The sequence below is a fragment of the Danio aesculapii genome, chromosome 13 (genome assembly GCF_903798145.1).
Source record: "Danio aesculapii chromosome 13, fDanAes4.1, whole genome shotgun sequence".
Taxonomy (NCBI): Eukaryota; Metazoa; Chordata; class Actinopteri; order Cypriniformes; family Danionidae; genus Danio; species Danio aesculapii.
The window spans coordinates 9,987,805-10,008,410 of NC_079447.1; the positions used below are offsets into that span (position 1 = coordinate 9,987,805).

The 20,606-nt window shown below is 34.7% G+C and overlaps 2 protein-coding genes across 2 annotated transcripts in view; one reads left to right on the top strand and one right to left on the bottom strand.

Moving 5' to 3' along the window:
* cdh23 (cadherin-related 23) overlaps positions 1-20,606 on the bottom strand; it is a 475,220-nt gene that overhangs the window by 58,417 nt on the left and 396,197 nt on the right. The window lies entirely within an intron of this gene.
* vsir (V-set immunoregulatory receptor) lies at positions 1,241-20,278 on the top strand. The gene is made up of 7 exons (XM_056470461.1): positions 1,241-1,480; positions 8,108-8,479; positions 8,557-8,619; positions 11,589-11,699; positions 11,889-11,916; positions 13,557-13,732; positions 19,060-20,278. The coding sequence occupies exons 1-7, from the start codon at positions 1,426-1,428 to the stop codon at positions 19,092-19,094; spliced, it is 840 nt and encodes a 279-aa protein (XP_056326436.1). The 5' UTR covers positions 1,241-1,425; the 3' UTR covers positions 19,095-20,278.

The following is a 20,606-nucleotide window of genomic DNA, read 5'->3' on the forward strand; positions in this document are numbered from 1 at the left end:
AATAATTATTTCGCTACACATTACCAAAAACATTTAATCAGAACTAGTTTGAAAGAAATATTGGACAAAGTTAAATAATAAAACACTACTAACAAAGATGACTCACTAAACTAACTCATTAATAGCTCTTCTGCATGAGCAAATGACATAATTTTTTTATTATTATTATTTTTATTAACAACAAATACAGAATTATACAGTAATATACAAACAATATACCAGAGTGTACATAAAAAACATTTAGTAATTAAAAAGTCTTATATTCATTAAGAATATCACAAGTCTTCTTTGCTTTTTTATTCACTTGTGCAGTAATTCTTAGTCTCTTGAAGAAAATGAACCAAATTTGGCTTTGATCCAGTCCATTTTTTATGTATATAAAACTTTCTGAAAATAATAAACTGTTATACTAGGAATGTAAATTTGTGGCATCAAAATTTTGCAACTTAAATACAATATTTTTTTTCCTTCTAAGAAAATTTTCCACATCCACCCAGAAAATATACAGTACATTCACACAAAATATGGACAATAGATTCCTTTTTCATGCAACAAACATCGCAGGAATAATCAATATCCAAATTAAATCTCTCCAAAACCTCTTTAGCTGGATATCTACACTACAATGATAAATTTTACTTCTTTTACTTTGTTATTTATACAAGATATTTCATAAGAACGCCAAGCTTGTTTTCAAATTTATAATTATTAATACATTGGTCTATTTTGAATTATTATATGTAACTGTATCACCTGTATTAGTATAACTTTGTTTGATAATATCAATATTTCCTAAAAAAAAAAAAAAAAGGTTTTCTTTTAACATATTTCCTTCCAAAGATTCAGTTCCATACTGTCTTATAAAACGAAGAAGCTGTTGAGATATGGCATCAAATACAATAGCATACTCCTTTGGAGTAACTGGAAAACCAAATTTATCTAAAAATTTACAGTAAGATAATAAATTATACAATAACTAATACAGTCTCATTTTCATACCAATTTTGGAAGATTTATTTTTACATTGAATACATCTATTATTGCAAATAATATACTTGTTAGGGGGAAAATAATTAAAGGCCAATAAAGCTTGTTTGTAAAATATAGATAATTTCAATGGACGTTTGTCAATTTAAAAATCAGCAAATGACATTATTAAAGGGAAAAGCTATACATGAAGTTGTAGTCTTCAGTGGGAGGAGTGCTTTAAAGGGAGGAGAGACAGAGAGAGACTAAACTAGAGCTGCTTGTTTTGTGGGTCACTTGTGAAATGATTCAGAGCAGTAACTTACAGTAAGAGCAGTTCACAACTGACGAGAAAAAGAGGAAGACTGTATAAGATTTATGTCTTAAACTGTAGAGGACTTTGGACGTAAACCGAAGATATTTCAAGAGTTTTGTGGACGTGATAGGAGATCAGGACTGATGGATGTATTTCGGGCTGTGTTGCTCTGCTTTCATGTGTTTACTGCGATTCAAGGTAAATCTGCTGTGAACTTTATTAATGGACTAGACGCGTTTGTTTTTTAATAGCTGCTCTGTCTGCGTGTATAAGCATGAAAGTGACGCATCTGGCTGTTGCGTCGAGTTTTAGACATTTGCGTTTTAATAAGCTCCTCGTTCTTTACATTCCCCCGTACTATTTATCTACATGTAAACAAGTCCTCAAGGCTAATCGTGCGTGCATCAACTTGTTTTACAACCAGCTATTAACTTCTACAAAAAAGACCGTCATCAGATACATATTACAGATTTATCTTACAACACTCTTATTCACTGACATTTCCTTCAGTCGCTGCGTTTAATTTCTGCTGTCTTTTAGTCAGGTTCAAATAGATTATGACAGTCACGATGACAAGAAGAGTTTTGGTAGGCTAGCTATGTCCCGTCTCTGCGTTTAAACCGCCTCGTCCGTTAAATCTACAAGTGAATTTGACGTGTTTTTGTTAGGATCATAAATATTAATCACATAAAGTGCGATTTAATTTGAAAACTTAGCTGATTGGTTGCATTGTAGGCTGTAGTATGTGGGCGTTCGACAGCTAACGAATCCTCGACTCTGCTTGTTTATTATTCAGTAGATTGAACGCTGCATGTCGACGGTGCCTGATTAATATTCATTATCTAAACTTGGCCACTAGTAGATTTCCTACTTTAATATTCACTCAAAACCAACCTTTAAGTATTTGCACGACGATGTTGATATCTTGACCCGAATTTAGAAGATGATGAAGAGTTCAAAAAAGTTGAAAAACATAGCGCACCTAATCATAAGGCACATTTTAAACTTTGACTTCTGTCAGAAGTCATGACTTTTTATAACCATCGATTGAAAACATGTTACACTGTAAAAAGTGATTAGTTACTTATAGCGAGTAAAACAATTGCCTTAAAAGCAACACGTTGACTTCACAGAGACAGTTTAAGTAAACCCATTGTAACTTGCAACTGTTAAGTTGACTTCGTTTTTATATTTATGCTAATTGAACTCACTTTTTAAAAGTTATCCAATCCCTTTTTTACAGTGTCAGGCTATTTTAGTACATTTGTTTTCAAATAATTACTGTAATTACTACAATATTACATATTTAGTGCTTCATTAAGTTTATAAAATTTATAATTATAGCCTGTATTGAATTTAGAAGACACACTGAAGTCTGGAAAAGCAGATTTATTTTACTGTATGTCATTCTGCTAGATACAGAAAAGCTAGAAAAAACTAATTTGATAAAGGTATATTGGGGAAAAAAGTGATAAGTTTATTTTTTTTTAAAAAGTGAGTACAATTTACATAATTATACAAATTAAGTGAGCTTAACAGTTCTAAGTTTCAATGGGTTTACTTACATTATTTTGTAAAGTCAACTTGCTTGTAAGACAATTGGTTTACTCGCTTTAAGTAACTAATCACTTTTAAGACAGAATATCTACACTAAACAAATATATTTGCTGCTTATTTAAAATGAGCTGAATCAACACAATTCTTGGATTTTTTTTGGCACAACTTAATTTTTTATTTTCAATCCACTTAAAGTTGTTAACTTAATCTATGTGTGTTGGGACAACATGAATGAATTGTGCGGAACCCTGCATTTTTTACATCATATATTCGTAACACCTGTAAGTTGTTTTAAATGTATATTATAACGGCTGGTTCATCATTTAGCTAGTATTGATTGTTTCCAGAGTTGGTTTAAAGGCAGTCGATATTAGATGTTGTAGATGTGGGTCTTCAGGAAGTGTCAGTGTGTTTGAGACTTGTTTACAGGAAAAACTATTAAAGTGAAGTAGCATATCCGTCGGATCAGTTTGTCATAGCAGGGGGTATCGATCTGATGCCAGACCTACTTCCTTATCAAAGTGCGGAGGTGTGATTTTATAAGAAAAAAAAGGTTACATCTTAACATACTGATTTCTCAGGCCTAGTATCTAACAGAGAGAGACAGAAAGATGGGATGAAGGAAGACTGGAAGTCTGTGGATATTGCATGGGGATTTACATTCCAGACCCCCTGGGTTTGCAAGTCCCCATGAGAGGCTACACAACATCCCCTCAGTCAGAACTAGAAGCTGATTAAGTGAAAACTAAGAGAAAAATAACATCGAGGAAGGATGAAGCAACAGCCGCCATTACTGAGAACTCTGTACACTTTTTTTTCATGATCTGCATATTATATGCACAATGCCACAAAACTGAATTAGATTTTCTTCTGTAGTCTGTTGCTAAATGTTTATTGCATATGGTTGAGGGAACTTCTGTTTTTGTGGGCAGATACTGATTAGTAAGCGGTTTCAGTTGAAACGGGACAGTCCCTCACAGTCATGCAATCTTTGTATGGGAGGGGGTTCTCGGACCCCTATGGCTTTCATTAGCACTTCTTAATGAGCCTCTTACACAAACAACCATAGTGAGAAATGAGATCATAACATGTGTAGAAGGGGCTGTAAAGGGGTTCTACCTTTATTTAAAGAGTGTAAATGTAAAATGCATGTTATCACTTGTGTTTTTCTGAACTTGTATTATTGCCTAATATGATAAGGATAATAAATTGAGAAAACCACTAAATAGCATATTAAATGCAAGTATGCTCTAGAATTGCTGGGTTGTTATAGCCGAAAGTTAGGTCAAATTAAATATGGACAAATTAATTTAAAATTGCTCTTTTTTGGGGAGGTGGGTTTGTCCATATTTGACCCAATGTTGGGTTATGACAACACAGAATTTTTACAGTGTAAAGCATGTACTTTATTTTAAATGAATTTTGTGTAAATAACTGTCAAATAATGAGTGAAATAATGTTTAAATAGGGCAACACGGTGGCTCAGTGGTTAGCACTGTCGCCTCACAGCATGAAGGTCACTAGTTCGAGTCCCAGCTGGGTCAGTTGGCATTTCTGTGTGGAGTTTGCATGTTCTCCCTGTGTTCGTGTGGGTTTCCTTCGGGTGCTCCGGTTTCCCCCACAGGCCAAAGACATGCGCTAGAGCTGAATTGAATAAACTAAATTGGCTGTAGTGTATGTGTGTGAATGAATCTATATGGATGTTTCCCAGTACTGGGTTGCAGCTGGAGGGGCATTCGCTGTGTAAAACATAAGGATAAATTGGTGGTTCTTTCCGCTGTGGCGACCCTTGATGAATAAAGAGACTAAGCTGAAGACTAATTAATGAATGAATAATGTTTCATTGTCATATAACACAACAGATAAGAGAAGGTACAAAAAAAGTACACTTATACTGGTACTGTACTTTAAAGGTATATATTAGCCTCTAAAGTATACACGTTAACATAAAAGTACAAAACTACATTTTTAAAAGACACCATTCCCAGTTGTACCTTTATTTCTGAGTGTTCTGAATGACTGGTAATTAATATTAGTCTATCAAAGCCCTCAAATGTCGTTCAAAGTATTGTTTTAAGATTCACCACAGCTTTTTCGTTTACCTTTGGAGTCATTTCTTTGTAATATGAACAAGTCATGTGGCAATTTATCTCAAAAAGAGTTTCTACAGATAATAATACCGTCAAACCAATCTCCATCACAATAATCTGAAAAACACAGCACTGTAATCCACAGATTGTTGTTTTAGTTGTGCTGTGCATGATGTCAGCACTTACACAATTATAAGATTATGCTGACTTTTAAAAGTAAATATATTCAGCCCACCAAAACAAAAGTTTTCATTTTTAGTTTAAATCTTTGAGTGCAAATATATCTGTTGTCCATGTTTGAGGTAACAAAAACACACAGATAAACACATGTTCAGACAGAAACCCCCAGGCAAAGAGTATTTCATTATAATTTCGCTCAGCTTTGAGTCTGCGAATGCTTTGGACTTTATCCAAGTTATGTTACATTGACACTTTCAAATCATTCAGCAATCAATTTGGACTAAGCTTATGTTGTTTTGATTTATGTATATATATATATATATATATATATATATATATATATATATATATATATATATATATATATATATATATATATATATCATCCAGTCATAACAAAGACATGCAGATCCGTCGTCAGGCAGCTCCTGGGGCAAAAATCCCAGCACAGGATTTCACGGGGTGGGAAATGGAGCCTTGGACCGGATAATTATAAGCACTGATTGGGACCATGAGGACGGATGAGGTTTATAGGGAATAATAGAGCAGGAGGGGTTTGAACTGTATTGTCTATGAGAGACAGGAATGGACACACCGCCCTGAGCTGCACTTTATCACACAGACGCCGTTTCCTATTGCTCTTCCTGTCACACACATTTAATGCAAGCACAGTACATACACATTTAAGTCACTCATCTTAAAAATGTCACACATTAAGGGAAGATACGCACATACACTTTTAAAGTGATAAGTAGTGGGTGGCATAGCCTGACAAGCAGTCGTGCATTCAAGCAGTCAATATTTGGGTCCATCATTCATAAATATAGGAAATATGTATCCATTCATGAGAAATCTGGGTTTTTCCCATTTCATTTGTTTTGCAGAACAGCATGCAGCTCTGGCTCATAGTGTTTGTGTGTGATTAGGGGTGTAGGTCTGTTTTGTCTATTACAGGATAGGAAACAATGCACTCGGTGTGCCACCCTTTTCCAAATACTCACACAAACTCATAATAAGACTCGAATGAATGTGTGCACATACAAACACATTCATGAATAAGAAACAATAGCAGCCGGTGATTTTTTTTTCTCTCCTACAACACTACATTTTGTCAAAATATATATCAGACAAGTGTTTTCATCTGTTGTAAATAAAAATCTGGGTTATTCCACCAAATACCAAAAACACCGGTATAGTGTGGCCTAAAACTGTATATTAACATGTCTGAAAATGTTGTTTTATTACAAAAATGCTCTAAAAATTAAATATCTAACACATTATGTTTTAATTATACACTTATAAACTGTGGCTTCAATTTAGACAGACTTCTTTAAGATAAATGTGACATTGTTAAGATAAAGATTCAAGCCAGCTAAAGCCTTGCCACAAACACAGAACTGTAGTAAACAACCTCTGATAGCTGTGCAGAGGTGCACATGTGGTTAGCTGACTGAACTTCACACATTGACAAAAGAACACACTCTATAAGGAAATGAGCAGCTCGAGGGTTCAAGAAGTTCACTTTGTCAAATATGGACATGGCTGTATGTCGATGGCTGTATGTTGATGGATGGATGGATGGATGAATTGATGGATGAATTGATGGATGGATGAACTGATGGATAGATGGATGGATAAGCAATTGGATGGAGGGATGGATGGATGGTAGAATGATAAGCAATTGGATAGAGGAATAGGATGGATGGATGGATGGATGGTTGATGGAATGATAAGCAATTGGATAGAGAAATAGGATGGATGGATGGATGGATGATACATAGAATGAAAAGCAATTGGATAAAGCAATAGGATTGATGGAAAGATGGATGAGTGATGGAATGATAAGCAATTGGATAGAGGAATAGGATGGATGGATGGATGGATGGATGGTAGAATGATAAGCAATTGGATAGAGGAATAGGATTGGTGGATGCAGGGATGGATGGGTGATGGAAAGATAAGGAATTGGATAGAGGAATAGGATGGATGGAATGATAAGCAATTGAATAGAGGAATAGGATTGGTGGATGCAGGGATGGATGGGTGATAAAAAGATAAGCAATTGGATAGAGGAATAGGATGGATGGATGGATGGATGACAGAATAAAAAGCAATCCGATAGAAGAATATGATGGATGGATAGATGGATGGGTGATGGAATGATAAGCAATAGGGTAGAGGAATAGTATGGATGGATGGATGGATGATGAAATGATAAGCATTTGGATAAAGGAATTGAATGGATGGATGAATGGATGGATCGATGGATGAATGGATAAGCAATTGAATAGAGGAATAGGATGGATAGATGGATGGATGATGGTATGATAAGCAATTGGATAGAGGAATAGGATGGATAGATTGATGGATGGATCGATGGATTGATGGTGGAATAATAAACAATTGGATAAAGGAATAGGATGGATGGATGGATGGAATGATAAGCAATTGGATAGATGAATAGGATGAATGGGTGGATGGATGGATTATGGAATGATAAGCAATTGGATAGAGGAAAAGGATGGATGGATGGATGGATGGATGAATGGATGGATGGAATGATAAGCAATTGGATAGAGAAATAGGACAGATGGATGGAATAAGGAATGATAAGCAATTTGATAGAGGAATAGGATAGATAGATGGATGGATAGAAAAAATGCTGGGTTCAACATAATTCCATCATAACTTAATTGTTTTTAAAAATGTAAGTGGATTGAACATAAAACAATTAAGTTGTCCCCCCAAAAAAGTCAAGAATTGTGTTGTAAAATAAGTAGTTTGAGCAAGCAGTGGAAGGAAGATAGATGGATGGATGGGCATTGAAATTCAAATTAAAGGTCAAATTCAAAATGTTGGTCAAATTTTTAATCTATACATTTAACATGTTACGTTTTAAGAGATGGAGATTTTAGTATTCCAAAAGAATGAAACTTTACACAAATCATCTTTGAAGTGTTTTATTTACATCTAAAATTCTCTCTTTTTTTTTCACCAGCGAGTGGTGATCATCACTCTCTCAGAGTCTCTGTGCCCCATCGGACCTACGAGTGTCCCGAAGGTGCAGATGTCATTCTGAAGTGTGTTCCGTCCGGGTCCAAGGCTTACCCGCAGGACACGTTCTGGACTACCTGGCTCTACACACCTCGCTCACAAGACCACTGCCAGAAGGGAGCACATCCGCGCAAGGCCAATCACACCAACCGCTCTCTGGGAGTGGAATACTCCAGTGGAGACAAGGTCTTCTCAGTCTCATTAAAGAATGTCAGGCATGCGGACCAGGGCAAATACTGCTGCTGGCTTCTGGACCTCCATGGCAAGCACAAGGAGCAGGACGCCCATGACTTCATGTACCTCACTGTGGTGCCAAGTAAGCAAGTCAGAGAGTTCAGATATGACATTCATGTATCTGTACATGCATGATCTTAATGTTACGTGTTTCCACAGTACCCGCAAATGCTTATAATGGGAGTCTGAAATGTTTGGAATATTCTCACACTGCTTCAGATGGTAAGTTTAACACCAGACAGATGATTAAAAGGTGCTAAAGAGTATTTGTACGCACGTCCCACACAAACACACACACACAAATTCTACGGAGCCAAGCTCTACAAACAAATCATTCTACAGCTATTTTCAGAACTAAACTTTATTCTTTGCTCAACTAAAGTTCCCCAGAAGTTCACAAATAGGTTTGACATTGAGACGGATGTATAATGAGTTCCTCCTAGTTATAGATATGTTTGTGTTAAAGGGAAAGGTCGCTCAATGGTCAATAAAATTCAGTCTTAATTACTCACCAAAATGTCTTTGGATCTTCTGTTAAGCTTAAAACATGATTTAATGAATGTTGGAAACTGGTAATTATTGATTTACACAACAGTTTTTCCTATTATGAAAGTCAATGGCAACTGGCACCAACATTCTTCAAAATATCTTCTTTGGTCTGTATAAAAAGAAAATGATACTGGTTTGGAACTACTTGAGTGTGAGTAAATGTGTGAGCATTTTTAGGAGAACTATACCTTTAACAAGAATGATTTTTTTCATTCATTCATTCATTTTCTTTTTGGCTTAGTCCCTTTATTAATGCAACCCATCACTGGGAAACACCCATGCACTCACATACACTACAGACAATTTAGCTTACCCAATACACCTGTAACGCATGTCTTTGGACTTGTGGTGGGAAACCGGAGCAGAATAATTGAATTGAATTTTTGAAATACCCAAATGTTATTGAAGTGCATTTAGTACCTACAAGAACTGTATTTGACATTTTTTTTATTGAAATACTGCACACAAATGGGGTCGACTGTTTAGTGAATTTACTCTGAATTTTCTAAAACACACACAAACTGAAATGAAATAAAATGCTCTGGATTAAAGATTGAAGTTAAAGTCAGAATTATTAGCCCTCCTTTGAATTTTTTATTTTTTTTTTTAAATATTTCCCAAATTATGTTTAACAGAGCAAGGAAATTTTCACAGTATGTCTGATAATAGTTTTTCTTCTGAAGAAAGTCTTATTTGTTTTATTTCGGCTAGAATAAAAGCAGTTTTTAATTTTTTAAACACCATTTTAAGGTCAATATTATTAGCCCCTTTAAGCTATATTTGCTTTCGACAGTCTACAGAGCAAACCATCGTTATACAATAACTTGCCTAATTACCCTAACCTGCCTAGTTAACCTAATTAACCTAGTTAAGCCTTTAAATGTCACTTTAAGCTGAATACTAGTATCTTGAAAAATATCTAGTAAAATATTCTGTACTGTCATCATGGCAAAGATAAAATAATTCAGTTATTAGAGATGAGTTATTAAGACTATTGTGTGCAGAAATCTGTAGAAAAAAAATCTTTAAAAATTGGGGAAAAAATAAACAGGGGGGTTAACAATTCTGACTTCAACTGTATATCTGATGTATGTGTGTGTGTATAATTTGCCATCTAATGCAACATAATTGATGCATTGTTTTAGACTGACTTTACCAGAATGTTTACACAATAATAACGTACTAGAAGATTCTGCTGATCCGCAAAGAACATCCTAAAGTGCTAGTCCTGTAGTCTGTAATAGTTATTTAGCTTTTCAAGTACCTTCATGTCTACAAACTGAACATGTTTCCACTGTTTTCATTGTCTTTTTAGACAATTAATGGAAATGACTGATTGACTGAAAATGACTGAAAAGGTATTTAAAGGGGTGGTCCAGAGTGTACTTTAAGGTTTAGTTGTGTTTATAAGATGCAAAGCAATGTGTGCTCATGCTTCATTTGTAAAAAATCACGTTATTTTTTCATATATCATACTTTGAAAATATTACAAGCTTATATACAGCTACTCAGCTAACATGAAAACGACAGTAATATTTTCTAGTTCCTTCGAAAGGCGCGCCCTCAAGAGGCTCTGATTGGTCAGCTAACATAATGTGCTGTGATTCGCAGATTGCCTTCAAGTCACCATGTCACGCCCCTACAAGCACGTTCTTTTGCGCTGTGTAAACAGTAGCTGAATCGGACAGAAAATGAGAGCACAAAGCTGAGCCTCACGCCTGCTCTCTAAAATAAAATCTGACAAGTGTCTTTCACATATATATTCGGAATAAGCATGTGTAATATGAAACGTTCTCATATCTTTTGTGAGTTCTTTATTTGAGATGTTGAACGTACGGCCACATAGAGATACACTGAAAGCATCCGCAGAGAGAGACACTGCAGCGCTGGTGAAGATTGTGGGTGTTTACAGCGGTTTGACTGATAAATATGAATTTGAAGCTAAATTGTTAGCGGTGCCAAACAGTATTTCTTGTTGTTTACATCCTTGTTTACGTCCTTCCTACAACAGTAACTTTAACGCTAGAAACTGTGCATGAAATTGATAAATTTTAACAAATAAAAATACTTACAGGTTGTGGTTCACAATCCACAGCTTCTTCTATTATGGTATTATGGAGATTTTAGCCAAATCCAGCACTGAACTGGGAGAGATTTTGGAAGCTGTCCTTTGTCAAATGCTAGCTATATATTTTTATAATTCTCTGGAACATAATTAAAATAAACTGTAAGCACTTCTCTCTTTGTGTCATGTTCTTTGGAATGCGCATGGAGCGCAGGGTGTATGCTCATGGAGAATGCGTGTAACCTTAAACGCTTGTGATCTCACTAGCCTAGATGTATTTTTTTTGTAGTCCCCAAATTCGTTTACGGTAGGTTTTGCTAAGTTAACTCTGTAAAAGCCAATGTCTCCCTTTGCACTGAACTTTGAGCATATTACATTGAGATGTTGTTTATGTTCACACAGCTACATTACACATCACCTAAAGTTTACAATAGGATATTGTGGTGGACCACCCCTTTAAATCCATCAGTTTTTAGTTAAAACAATGTCATGTAATTGTCCCCTAAGTGTCATTTTAGGCTGATAGACAATTTCATGTCTCTTTTCCACCAGTAATGTCTTTGTGATTGTCTTTCAGACTCTGTGGCTGAAGGTCTGGCTATCGCAGCCTGTGTTGCTTTTGTTCTGTGCCTCCCGCTAATTCTGATGCTGGTTTACAGACAGAGACAAACAGTAGAGCGACACAGACGTGAGTACACACACAGACACACACACACAGTTAGTCATGCACTGCTCACACATTTACGCTGACCTATATTGTGTTTGCGAGTGTGCTACACAGCCTGCAGAATGGGAGTACAGTAGCTGCACTCATTCTTTTAAAGAGACTGCATTTCCTTTCTCACTATGAACCATTTCCTCTTCCTGTTTTTACCAGGTGCACACGAACTGGTGCGAATGGACAGGTGAGTTTCCAAACAGACAAAGTACATTCAGCTACATTTAACCCAATTGCAATTGATGCCAAAATTGATATCAATAAAAAAAAAGTAATGAGAGTTAACATAAAGATAAGAACAAAGCAAATATGATTGTTTTAGTAGCACCATTTTTAAAATAATTAAGTATATTTTACTTCTAAATTCTTATTACTGAAATGCATCCCAAAAAAAATCTCATTTTTGTTTTAGATATAAATCATCATAAATCCTGAATAAAATAAAATAATTACTGTAAATAAACAAAAGCAGTACAGCAAATACCCTAATTATAACTTACAAATTACACACATATATATATATATATATATATATATATATATATATATATATATATATATATATATATATATATACATATATATATATGTGTGTGTGTGTGTGTGTGTGTGTGTGTGTGTGTGTGTGTGTGTGTGTGTGTGTGTGTGTGTGTGTTGTTGATCCCAGTTGTAAGAGCAACAAATAATCGCTTGACTTCTAGTTGATCATTTGGAAAAGTGGCAGAAAGTAGAATTATCTGTTGAACTGCATCCCAATCATCAGAAATACTGCAGAAGACCTATTAGAACCCGCATGGACCCAAGATTCTCACAGAAATCAGTCAAGTTTGGTGAAAGAAAAATTATGGTTTAGGGTTACATTTAGTATGGGGTGTGTGAGAGATCTGCAGAGTGGATGGCAACATCAACAGCCTGAGGTATCAAGACATTTGTGCTGCCCATTACATTACAAACTACAGGAGAGGGTCAATTCTTCAGCAGATAGCGCTCCTTCTCATACTTCAGCCTCCACATCAAAGCTCCTAAAGGTCAAGGTGCAGGATTGGCCAGCCCAGTCACCACACATGAACATTAATGAGCATGTTTGGGGTAAGGTGAAGGAGGAGGCATTGAAGATGAATCCAAAGAATCTTGATGAACTCTGGGAGTCCTGCAAGAGCGCTTTCTTTGCCATTCCAGATGACTTTATTAATAAATTATTTGAGTCATTGCAGAAATGTATGGATGCAGTCCCCCAAGCTCATGGGAGTCAGACACAATATTTATTCTTTTTCCACTGCACCATGACTTTATATTCACTACTGGATATTATTTCTGTTAAGTGACAAGACTTTTGTCTGAGCAAAGTCAGACCTTACTGTCCTAATGAAATCATTAAAAATCAAGGCATGATCATATGTAAAATGAGCGTAATCTAGAGGCCTTTGCCTTTTTATATAAGCCACTTCTGATACCAAATGATCAACTAGAAGTCAAGTTATTATTTGCTGTAACTTGGATAGGCGACAAGACTTTTGTCAGGTAGTATATATATATTTGTCAGGTAGTATATAATTGTGCAATTTACATTGCATAATTTTTATAATAAGAATTCTTTATAATGCTTATGATTTCTATACAGAAGAATAATGATCATAATTTATAAATTGAATGGAAAATGTCAAAAAATAGTCCTCAAATAGGCTAAACATTTTTAAGCAAAACATGATTCAATATTAGTTATTTTTGTATGATTGTGGGGTAAAATATGTTCTAAGCATGTATTTTACAAGTTTCATGAGACTCTAATATACAAATGCATTTATACTCCTTTCTTTTTCTCTCTAGTGAAGCACAGGCGCATGAGAACCCAGTGTTTTTGGGTGATTCTCCAGAACCTAAAATGCGGACAATATCCCAAATAATGATGAGGCAGTCATCTGAAACAGGACACCATCTCCTGTCAGAACCAGGAACTCCATTCTCTCCAAACATACAAGGAGAACTGTTCTTCCCAGCACAGGGTACGAAACACACTCACTCACTCACTCACACACTCACACACACGCACAGTCATCCAACGGCTCGATAACTAAAGCTTGTCACTGCTAAACAGGCGACAAGAAACATCTGGAGAAGCACTACACACAAAGATATACACACACACTACAGTCTTCAACAAACACACACTGCACACAAAGAGACTTTTTTTCTTCTTCTTGAATTTCCCCTTGTTATACACAAGCCAAACCCACTCGGTTTCAAGGAACAATTTAAACGTGCGTACAAATGTGCAGATCCAGATAAAGTATGTGGGCGAATGTCATGAAGTCCAGCTCACAGACAGACATACGCCTCCTCTATGTAACCTTTAGCGTAGCGGAATTTACAGAAAGTCAGTTTCCTCTTTTTCTCCCTCATTTCACAACATGCATTTCTGCTTCTGAGATTCTGAGAAACCGAGAACGTGTTAGCATGAGCGTCTGCTTTTGTGTGTTTCTCCATTATATCGGCTCATACGCATTACAGCTAACGTCAACATTTACCAACTCACTTTACTTCCTTAATGTCACTTATGTTGGAGTGAAAAAGAACATTTTGTGATCAAATAAACAGGGTGGGAATTAATTTCATATTACAGTGTTTAGCATAATTGAGTACACCCCATTAAAAAAGTTAATATTTTCATCCATTTCTCAGTGAATATAGTCAATGTACAGTATTTGGGTGCATTTAAACAAAACAGATATATTTATTCAAATAATATTTTAGTCACCAAATATAAAGAAATTGAAAGATAATACAATTAAATTCAAGCAAAATATTGCAAAATAAATTACAACCTACAAAATTTCAACAAAATATTTCATTTTTTGCTTTTCTTGATTTTTCCTCTTTTTTAAATTTGTATTTAATATTTTTCTATACCATATAAATTTGGGTGTTATTTTGTTAGATAAGCTCCAGATTTAGCTTCAGTTCTGACTAATCTAATGTACATGCACACATATAATATTGTAAAGCTTCCTATTAAAAATATTAATTTAAAAGAAAGATTTGTGAGGGGTGTACTTATATATACTGAGCACTATATATATATATATATATATATATATATATATATATATATATATATATATATATATATATATATATATATATATATATATATATATATATATATATATATATTCTTTTTTTTTCTTTAGAAGAAAAAATATTATCAGACATACTGTGGAAATTTCCTTGCTCTGTTAAACATCATTTGGGAAATATTTAAAAAAGAAAAGAAAATTCAAAGGGGGGCTAATAATTCTGACTTCAACTATATATATATATATATATATATATATATATATATATATATATATATATATATATATATATATATATATATATATATATATATATATATATATATATATATATATATAGTGGGATTATTGTATTTTGTTAAAAAATTACACACATCTGCAATTTGTCCCCTGGTTTTTTTATGAAAACAAACCAAATTTTGAGTTAGATCTAGAAGAATCTAGTCTAATCTATCTAATCTAATCTATCTCTTAATGTCACTTGTTGGAGTAAATATTTTTGTGATTTTGTGAAAAATATAGGGTGGGAATTAAATTCTTACCATTTCATATTATATATTATGGGGTTATTGTATTTTCTTAAAAGATTACAAACATTTGCAATTTTTTTCCCTCATTGTTTTACGAAAACAATCAAAATTTTAAATTATAATCTAGAAAATCTCATTTTTGTTTTAGAACTTGAATAAAATAAATAAGTATTACTTAAACAAAAGGCAATACATAAACAAAAAGGAAGTAGCAAATGCATTAAATATAACTAAATTTTTCCAACCGAGTATTATTAACATGTTAACATTACATTATTTTGTAAAAAAAAAAATATTCCCCTTGTTATACACAAGCCAAACCCACTCAAGTTTCAATTTCAAGTTTCAACTTTGATGTGTTTCTTCATTACATAGGCTCATAAGCAAGACAGCGAACGTCAACATTTACCAACTCACTTTACTTCCTTAATGTCATTTATGTTGGAGTGAAACTGAATATTTTGTGTTAAATATTCAATTCTTTTAATTTCATATTATTTCATATTATATTTTAGTGTTGTCACTATACTGGAATTCTGTACCAGTCGATACTGAAATTTTAAAAACATCTACTTCCTGCTAACATTTGAGTGTTGCTCTTAAACAGTGCTGATTTGCCATTGTGTTCACGTGCTCAGCAGAAATGACTGTGATTAGCCATGAAGGTCATCAGGTCACCAACTAACTGCAGTTTACTGATTGTAAACACACATACAGGGACACTGGAGCATTTCAAAGTCACATCGATCAGCTGGTTTGTCTATAAGCTGACATACGAGCGGTCGGCTGATGAATTGCAGCTAATCGTGGCAACCCTAATATATATATTATTAAAAAAAAAAAAAAAAAAAAAAAAAAAATATATATATATATATATATATATATATATATATATATATATATATATATATATATATATATATATATATATTTATTTATTTTTTTTTTATTATTAATTTATTTTTTTTTATGAAAAACCAAATTTTGAATAATATAATACACATAATTTGTTTAAAACCAATGTGATGTATTTCATGATAAAGTATCCCTTTACCATTGTTATAAATGTGGATTCTCATTACTGTAATACAGTTAGTTAAGTAAACAATTACTGTAAATAAGCATAAATTGAAGGCAGAGTCCTTTAAAAAGTGAATAAAACATGCTTATTTTTGAGGAAGTAAATAGGATTAATAATTTCGTCATTGTTATTCTAACCCAACTTGCATGATGCATACAACATGATGCAATTTTGAAGTAAAACATGGCACAATGAATGTCAAGATCATGGATTCCCTTTACAGAAAATAAAAGAACCCGATAGAAATGTGTACATCAGATGCAGTAGAAGTCGAAGTGTTTGCTGAATGCATGAATGCTGAAACTGTTATTGAATGACGTAGAACTACTACTACATTTAAACATACGCTAATTTTCCTAATGTAAAGCTTCCGCTACCTCCCACCCACACTATTCATTCACACTAAGCTGCAAAAACATTGACATCTCCACATTTAAATTTAAAACACCCACACAGCCTGGCAAGACAACTTATTATCATATGTAAACACTTTACATAATCAAGTCACATAGATATTACATGGAGGCTTGAAGGGACAGTTCATGAAAAAAAATGTACTCTCCATTTACTTGTTCAAAACTTGCTTGAGTTTCTTTCTTCTGTTGAACACAAAAGAAGATATTTTGAAAAATGCTGGTTGCTGCCACCCATTGACTTTCATAGTAATTTTATTCCTACTATGGATGTCGATGGGTGCCATCAACCAGCATTCTTCAAAATATCTTCTTTTGTGTTTGTGTGATTTAAAACCACACAAGGGATAAAAATGATAAGGTCAGTTTCGTTTTTGGGTGAACCATCCCTTTAAAGCAGGGGTGTCAAACTCATTTCCTGGAAGGCCACAGCCCTGCACAGTTTAGTTCCAACCCTGCTTTAACACACTTACCTGTAGGTCTCAAACAAGCCTGAATGACTAAATTAGTTGGATCAGGTGTTTAGTTTAGTCTAATTTAGTTTATTTATTTATAAAGCGCAATAAAACAACAGTTGTTGACCATTGGGCTGTACAAACCTAAAAACAAATGATCAAAAGGAGAGCGACAGAGAACAAAACAACAGAGAATATATCCAACATACCACACAGCATCAACAGCTATGTTTCCATCCCATAATGCGAATTGACTATGCACAAAACTGGATTATCGCATAAAAGACGTGTGAATAAAGCAGTGTGTCCATCCAATGAGTCAGAGCGAGCAAAATCGTCACTTCCTGATTATCTGCCACCAAATATCAACAGTAAAAACAGAATTTGCTGCGGTAGGAGAAGCAGCGTGAATCTTTTCTTCATTTAATAAATGACTCAGAAGGCAATCCTGACACGCAGTGAATGCACGGTGGCGTTTGAAGGCGTGAGACGCGCATCACAGATAATCTTGATTCTGGAGGTCATTAATAATATAATAACACTAATACTGAAACAGTTAAGGCGTTTTAGAATGACCAAAACAACATTTCAATGCAATTCATCACACATATTTATCATCACGTGATCTCTTATAACCAAATCGCATGCCTTTTTTAATGTGCATAATGGAATTTGTTCAGTAAAATTGTTTCAATCATAGATTATGTGCGTCTTTTCTTATCTAATAAAAAGTTTATCCTACTCAGTTTTGCTGATATGTTTTTTATGAGAATTTTAAAAATGTATGCGCATCTTGGCGTTTCCACCAACCGTTTTTATGCGCATATCCAAAATGCGCAAAACATAGGTGGATGGAAACGTAGCTAATGATAAATAACAAGACACTAGATAGGTACAATAGGATTAATTTTCTCCCAATTTAAAAGCTCTTTCTTGGAGGTGTAGTTTAAGTTTCCTTCTGAACAAAGACTCATTAGAAATTGTTCTAATGGACCTAGGAGCGCGTTCCACATTTCAGAACCTGCTACAGAGAAAGCTCGATCTCCTTTTTTCTTCAATATGGATCTGGGGAGTACTAGCATTTTCTGGTTTGATGACATTAAACATCTGCCAGATGTTTGAACAATGATAAGATTAGAAAGATAAGTCGGAGCCAGGCCATTTAATACCTTAAAAACATACGTTCAAATTTTTTAAGTCAATTCTAATACATATCGGCATCCAATTTAGGGAGAACAGGATAGGAGTAATGTGTCCACACTTAATTATGCCAGTAAGAAGCCTAGCGGCTGAATTTTGGACCACCTAAAGGCGATTTATATAGGATTGGCCAAAGGTGCGTTTAATTGGGGTTGGACTTGCCACTTTATATGCACTTAATTGGACTTGCACTTGCCACTTTATACGCACATTATACACAATTCTAATATACTACTTCTATAATTATTGTTGCCATTTTACCTTTTTATCTCTGGATATTATTGTTGTTGTTTTAGACAAAAAGGACTGCACTGAAGGGAAGAGCAAATGTAAACTTTGTTGTATTTTGTACAATCACAATAAAGATTCAGAGTTAAAATGTGCAGAGCTGCAACCCTCCACGAACTGAGTTTGATACATGTGCTTTAAAGTAATCCCTTTACAGTAGCGAAAACAGGCCCCGGCAATTCTAATATTCAGATAAAGCTGTGAATCTAAATGAATAATATTAATTAACATCCCAAGAACACTGTACAGTAGGATCCCCTTCTAAAGGTATTACTTTTGTTTTTTCCAGACCCCATCCCGGAGTCTCCCAACTTACTGGGATAAAAGACGTCACATTCACCTCCTCCAGGAATGCCTAGAGCTTCTTTCCCTCCCCTCCAAATCATCATCATGCCCCTCTTTTTCCAGCATTCTGCAAGGATGATGAGGAGAAACCCACTCAAAATAAGACAAACAGACTCTTTGATTACGGTGGGATGCCTTATCTGTTTGCCAAGAAGCAAAATCTGAGTGTTTCACAAGTTGGCGTGATCACAGGGAAATTTCATCAAGAGGGTCCAAAGATGTCCTTTTTATGCCATTCGAGCTGCACACACCTCTGTTCATCACAAGCTTTGTTTGTGAGATGCACCGTGGCTTCATTTGCACTTAAACATGTCTCTTTTCCAATCTGTATCTCTTCTAGACTTCAGGGATGTTTTAATACCTCACGCTCTACTGTTTTGGAGTACTCAGCACTTCTTAAGTACTTCCTCGATGCAAACAGCCAAAGTACTCGCTTTGTCACTGAATCAATGCTGGTGCTGGTCCCAGATTTGGAGGTTGACCAGACGAACCAGCAGATCCTCGAATTTCTACGACCATGCTTGTTTTAAAGCTTCAAAACTGCTGATAATGCCACAAAGGCTCTATCCTGGGACCTTCACCGTTGTGAATCAGTGGAAAAGCAATGTTCTCGAAACACTCGCCATCAAACCTGCTGAGCAATGATGGGCTTTTTAAAACCCTTTCGCGGTGAGTGTGGTGCTTTAACCATATTTGTAGCTTATTTTACAAGCATTCTTGAAGAATGAGTGCAGATTATTGTGGTGAATGTTGCATTGGTGATAATCACACAGTTGCGTCTCTTACGTCACCTGTGGCTTTAAGGAGCTGAAGACTCATGAAAGATTTTTATCTTTTGTACTGATTTGCTTTATTGGATGTGTGGGTGTATGAGTGAGTGTGTAACTGTTCCTTCAAAAGAAAAAAAAAAGCAAAGAGCTTGTAAACAGGAAGCTTCCATGTAAAATCCACTGCCATAGTGTGCCAAAACTTTGCTTTGTATATGAATGGAGAATGATTGCAAATACACATTGTAAATATGACGATGAATGCACCAGTTTGTACATTTGAACATGTGACTGTATAAAAAATGTAACATATATGTAGCTCTGATGACACGTCAAAAACAATTGCTTATATCTCTTTTTATAAAAATACAAATAAAAAAAAAAGTTCTGCTGAAAGTTTAATGTCTTTGTGGTTTATTGATGCAACATTTAAAGCTGCAGTAGGTGATTGTCTTCAGAAACATTCTCTTCACATTCCAATTGTAAAAAGTGAAAAATCTACTTTTCAAGCTGTTTGGACAGACATGTGTGTAGATATAGTGTACAGACCGTCATATTGGGGTGATATAAACACACCCAGTCCTTTTTTTTTCAATTTAACAACATAAAAACGGTGGACCAATTGGAGCGGTTTTCAGACCGTCTATGGTCATCTTCAAGGTGTGCATTCATCATATCAGGAGACCTGGCTTTGGATAGCAGAGGAGGGACTGTGTTTCATATT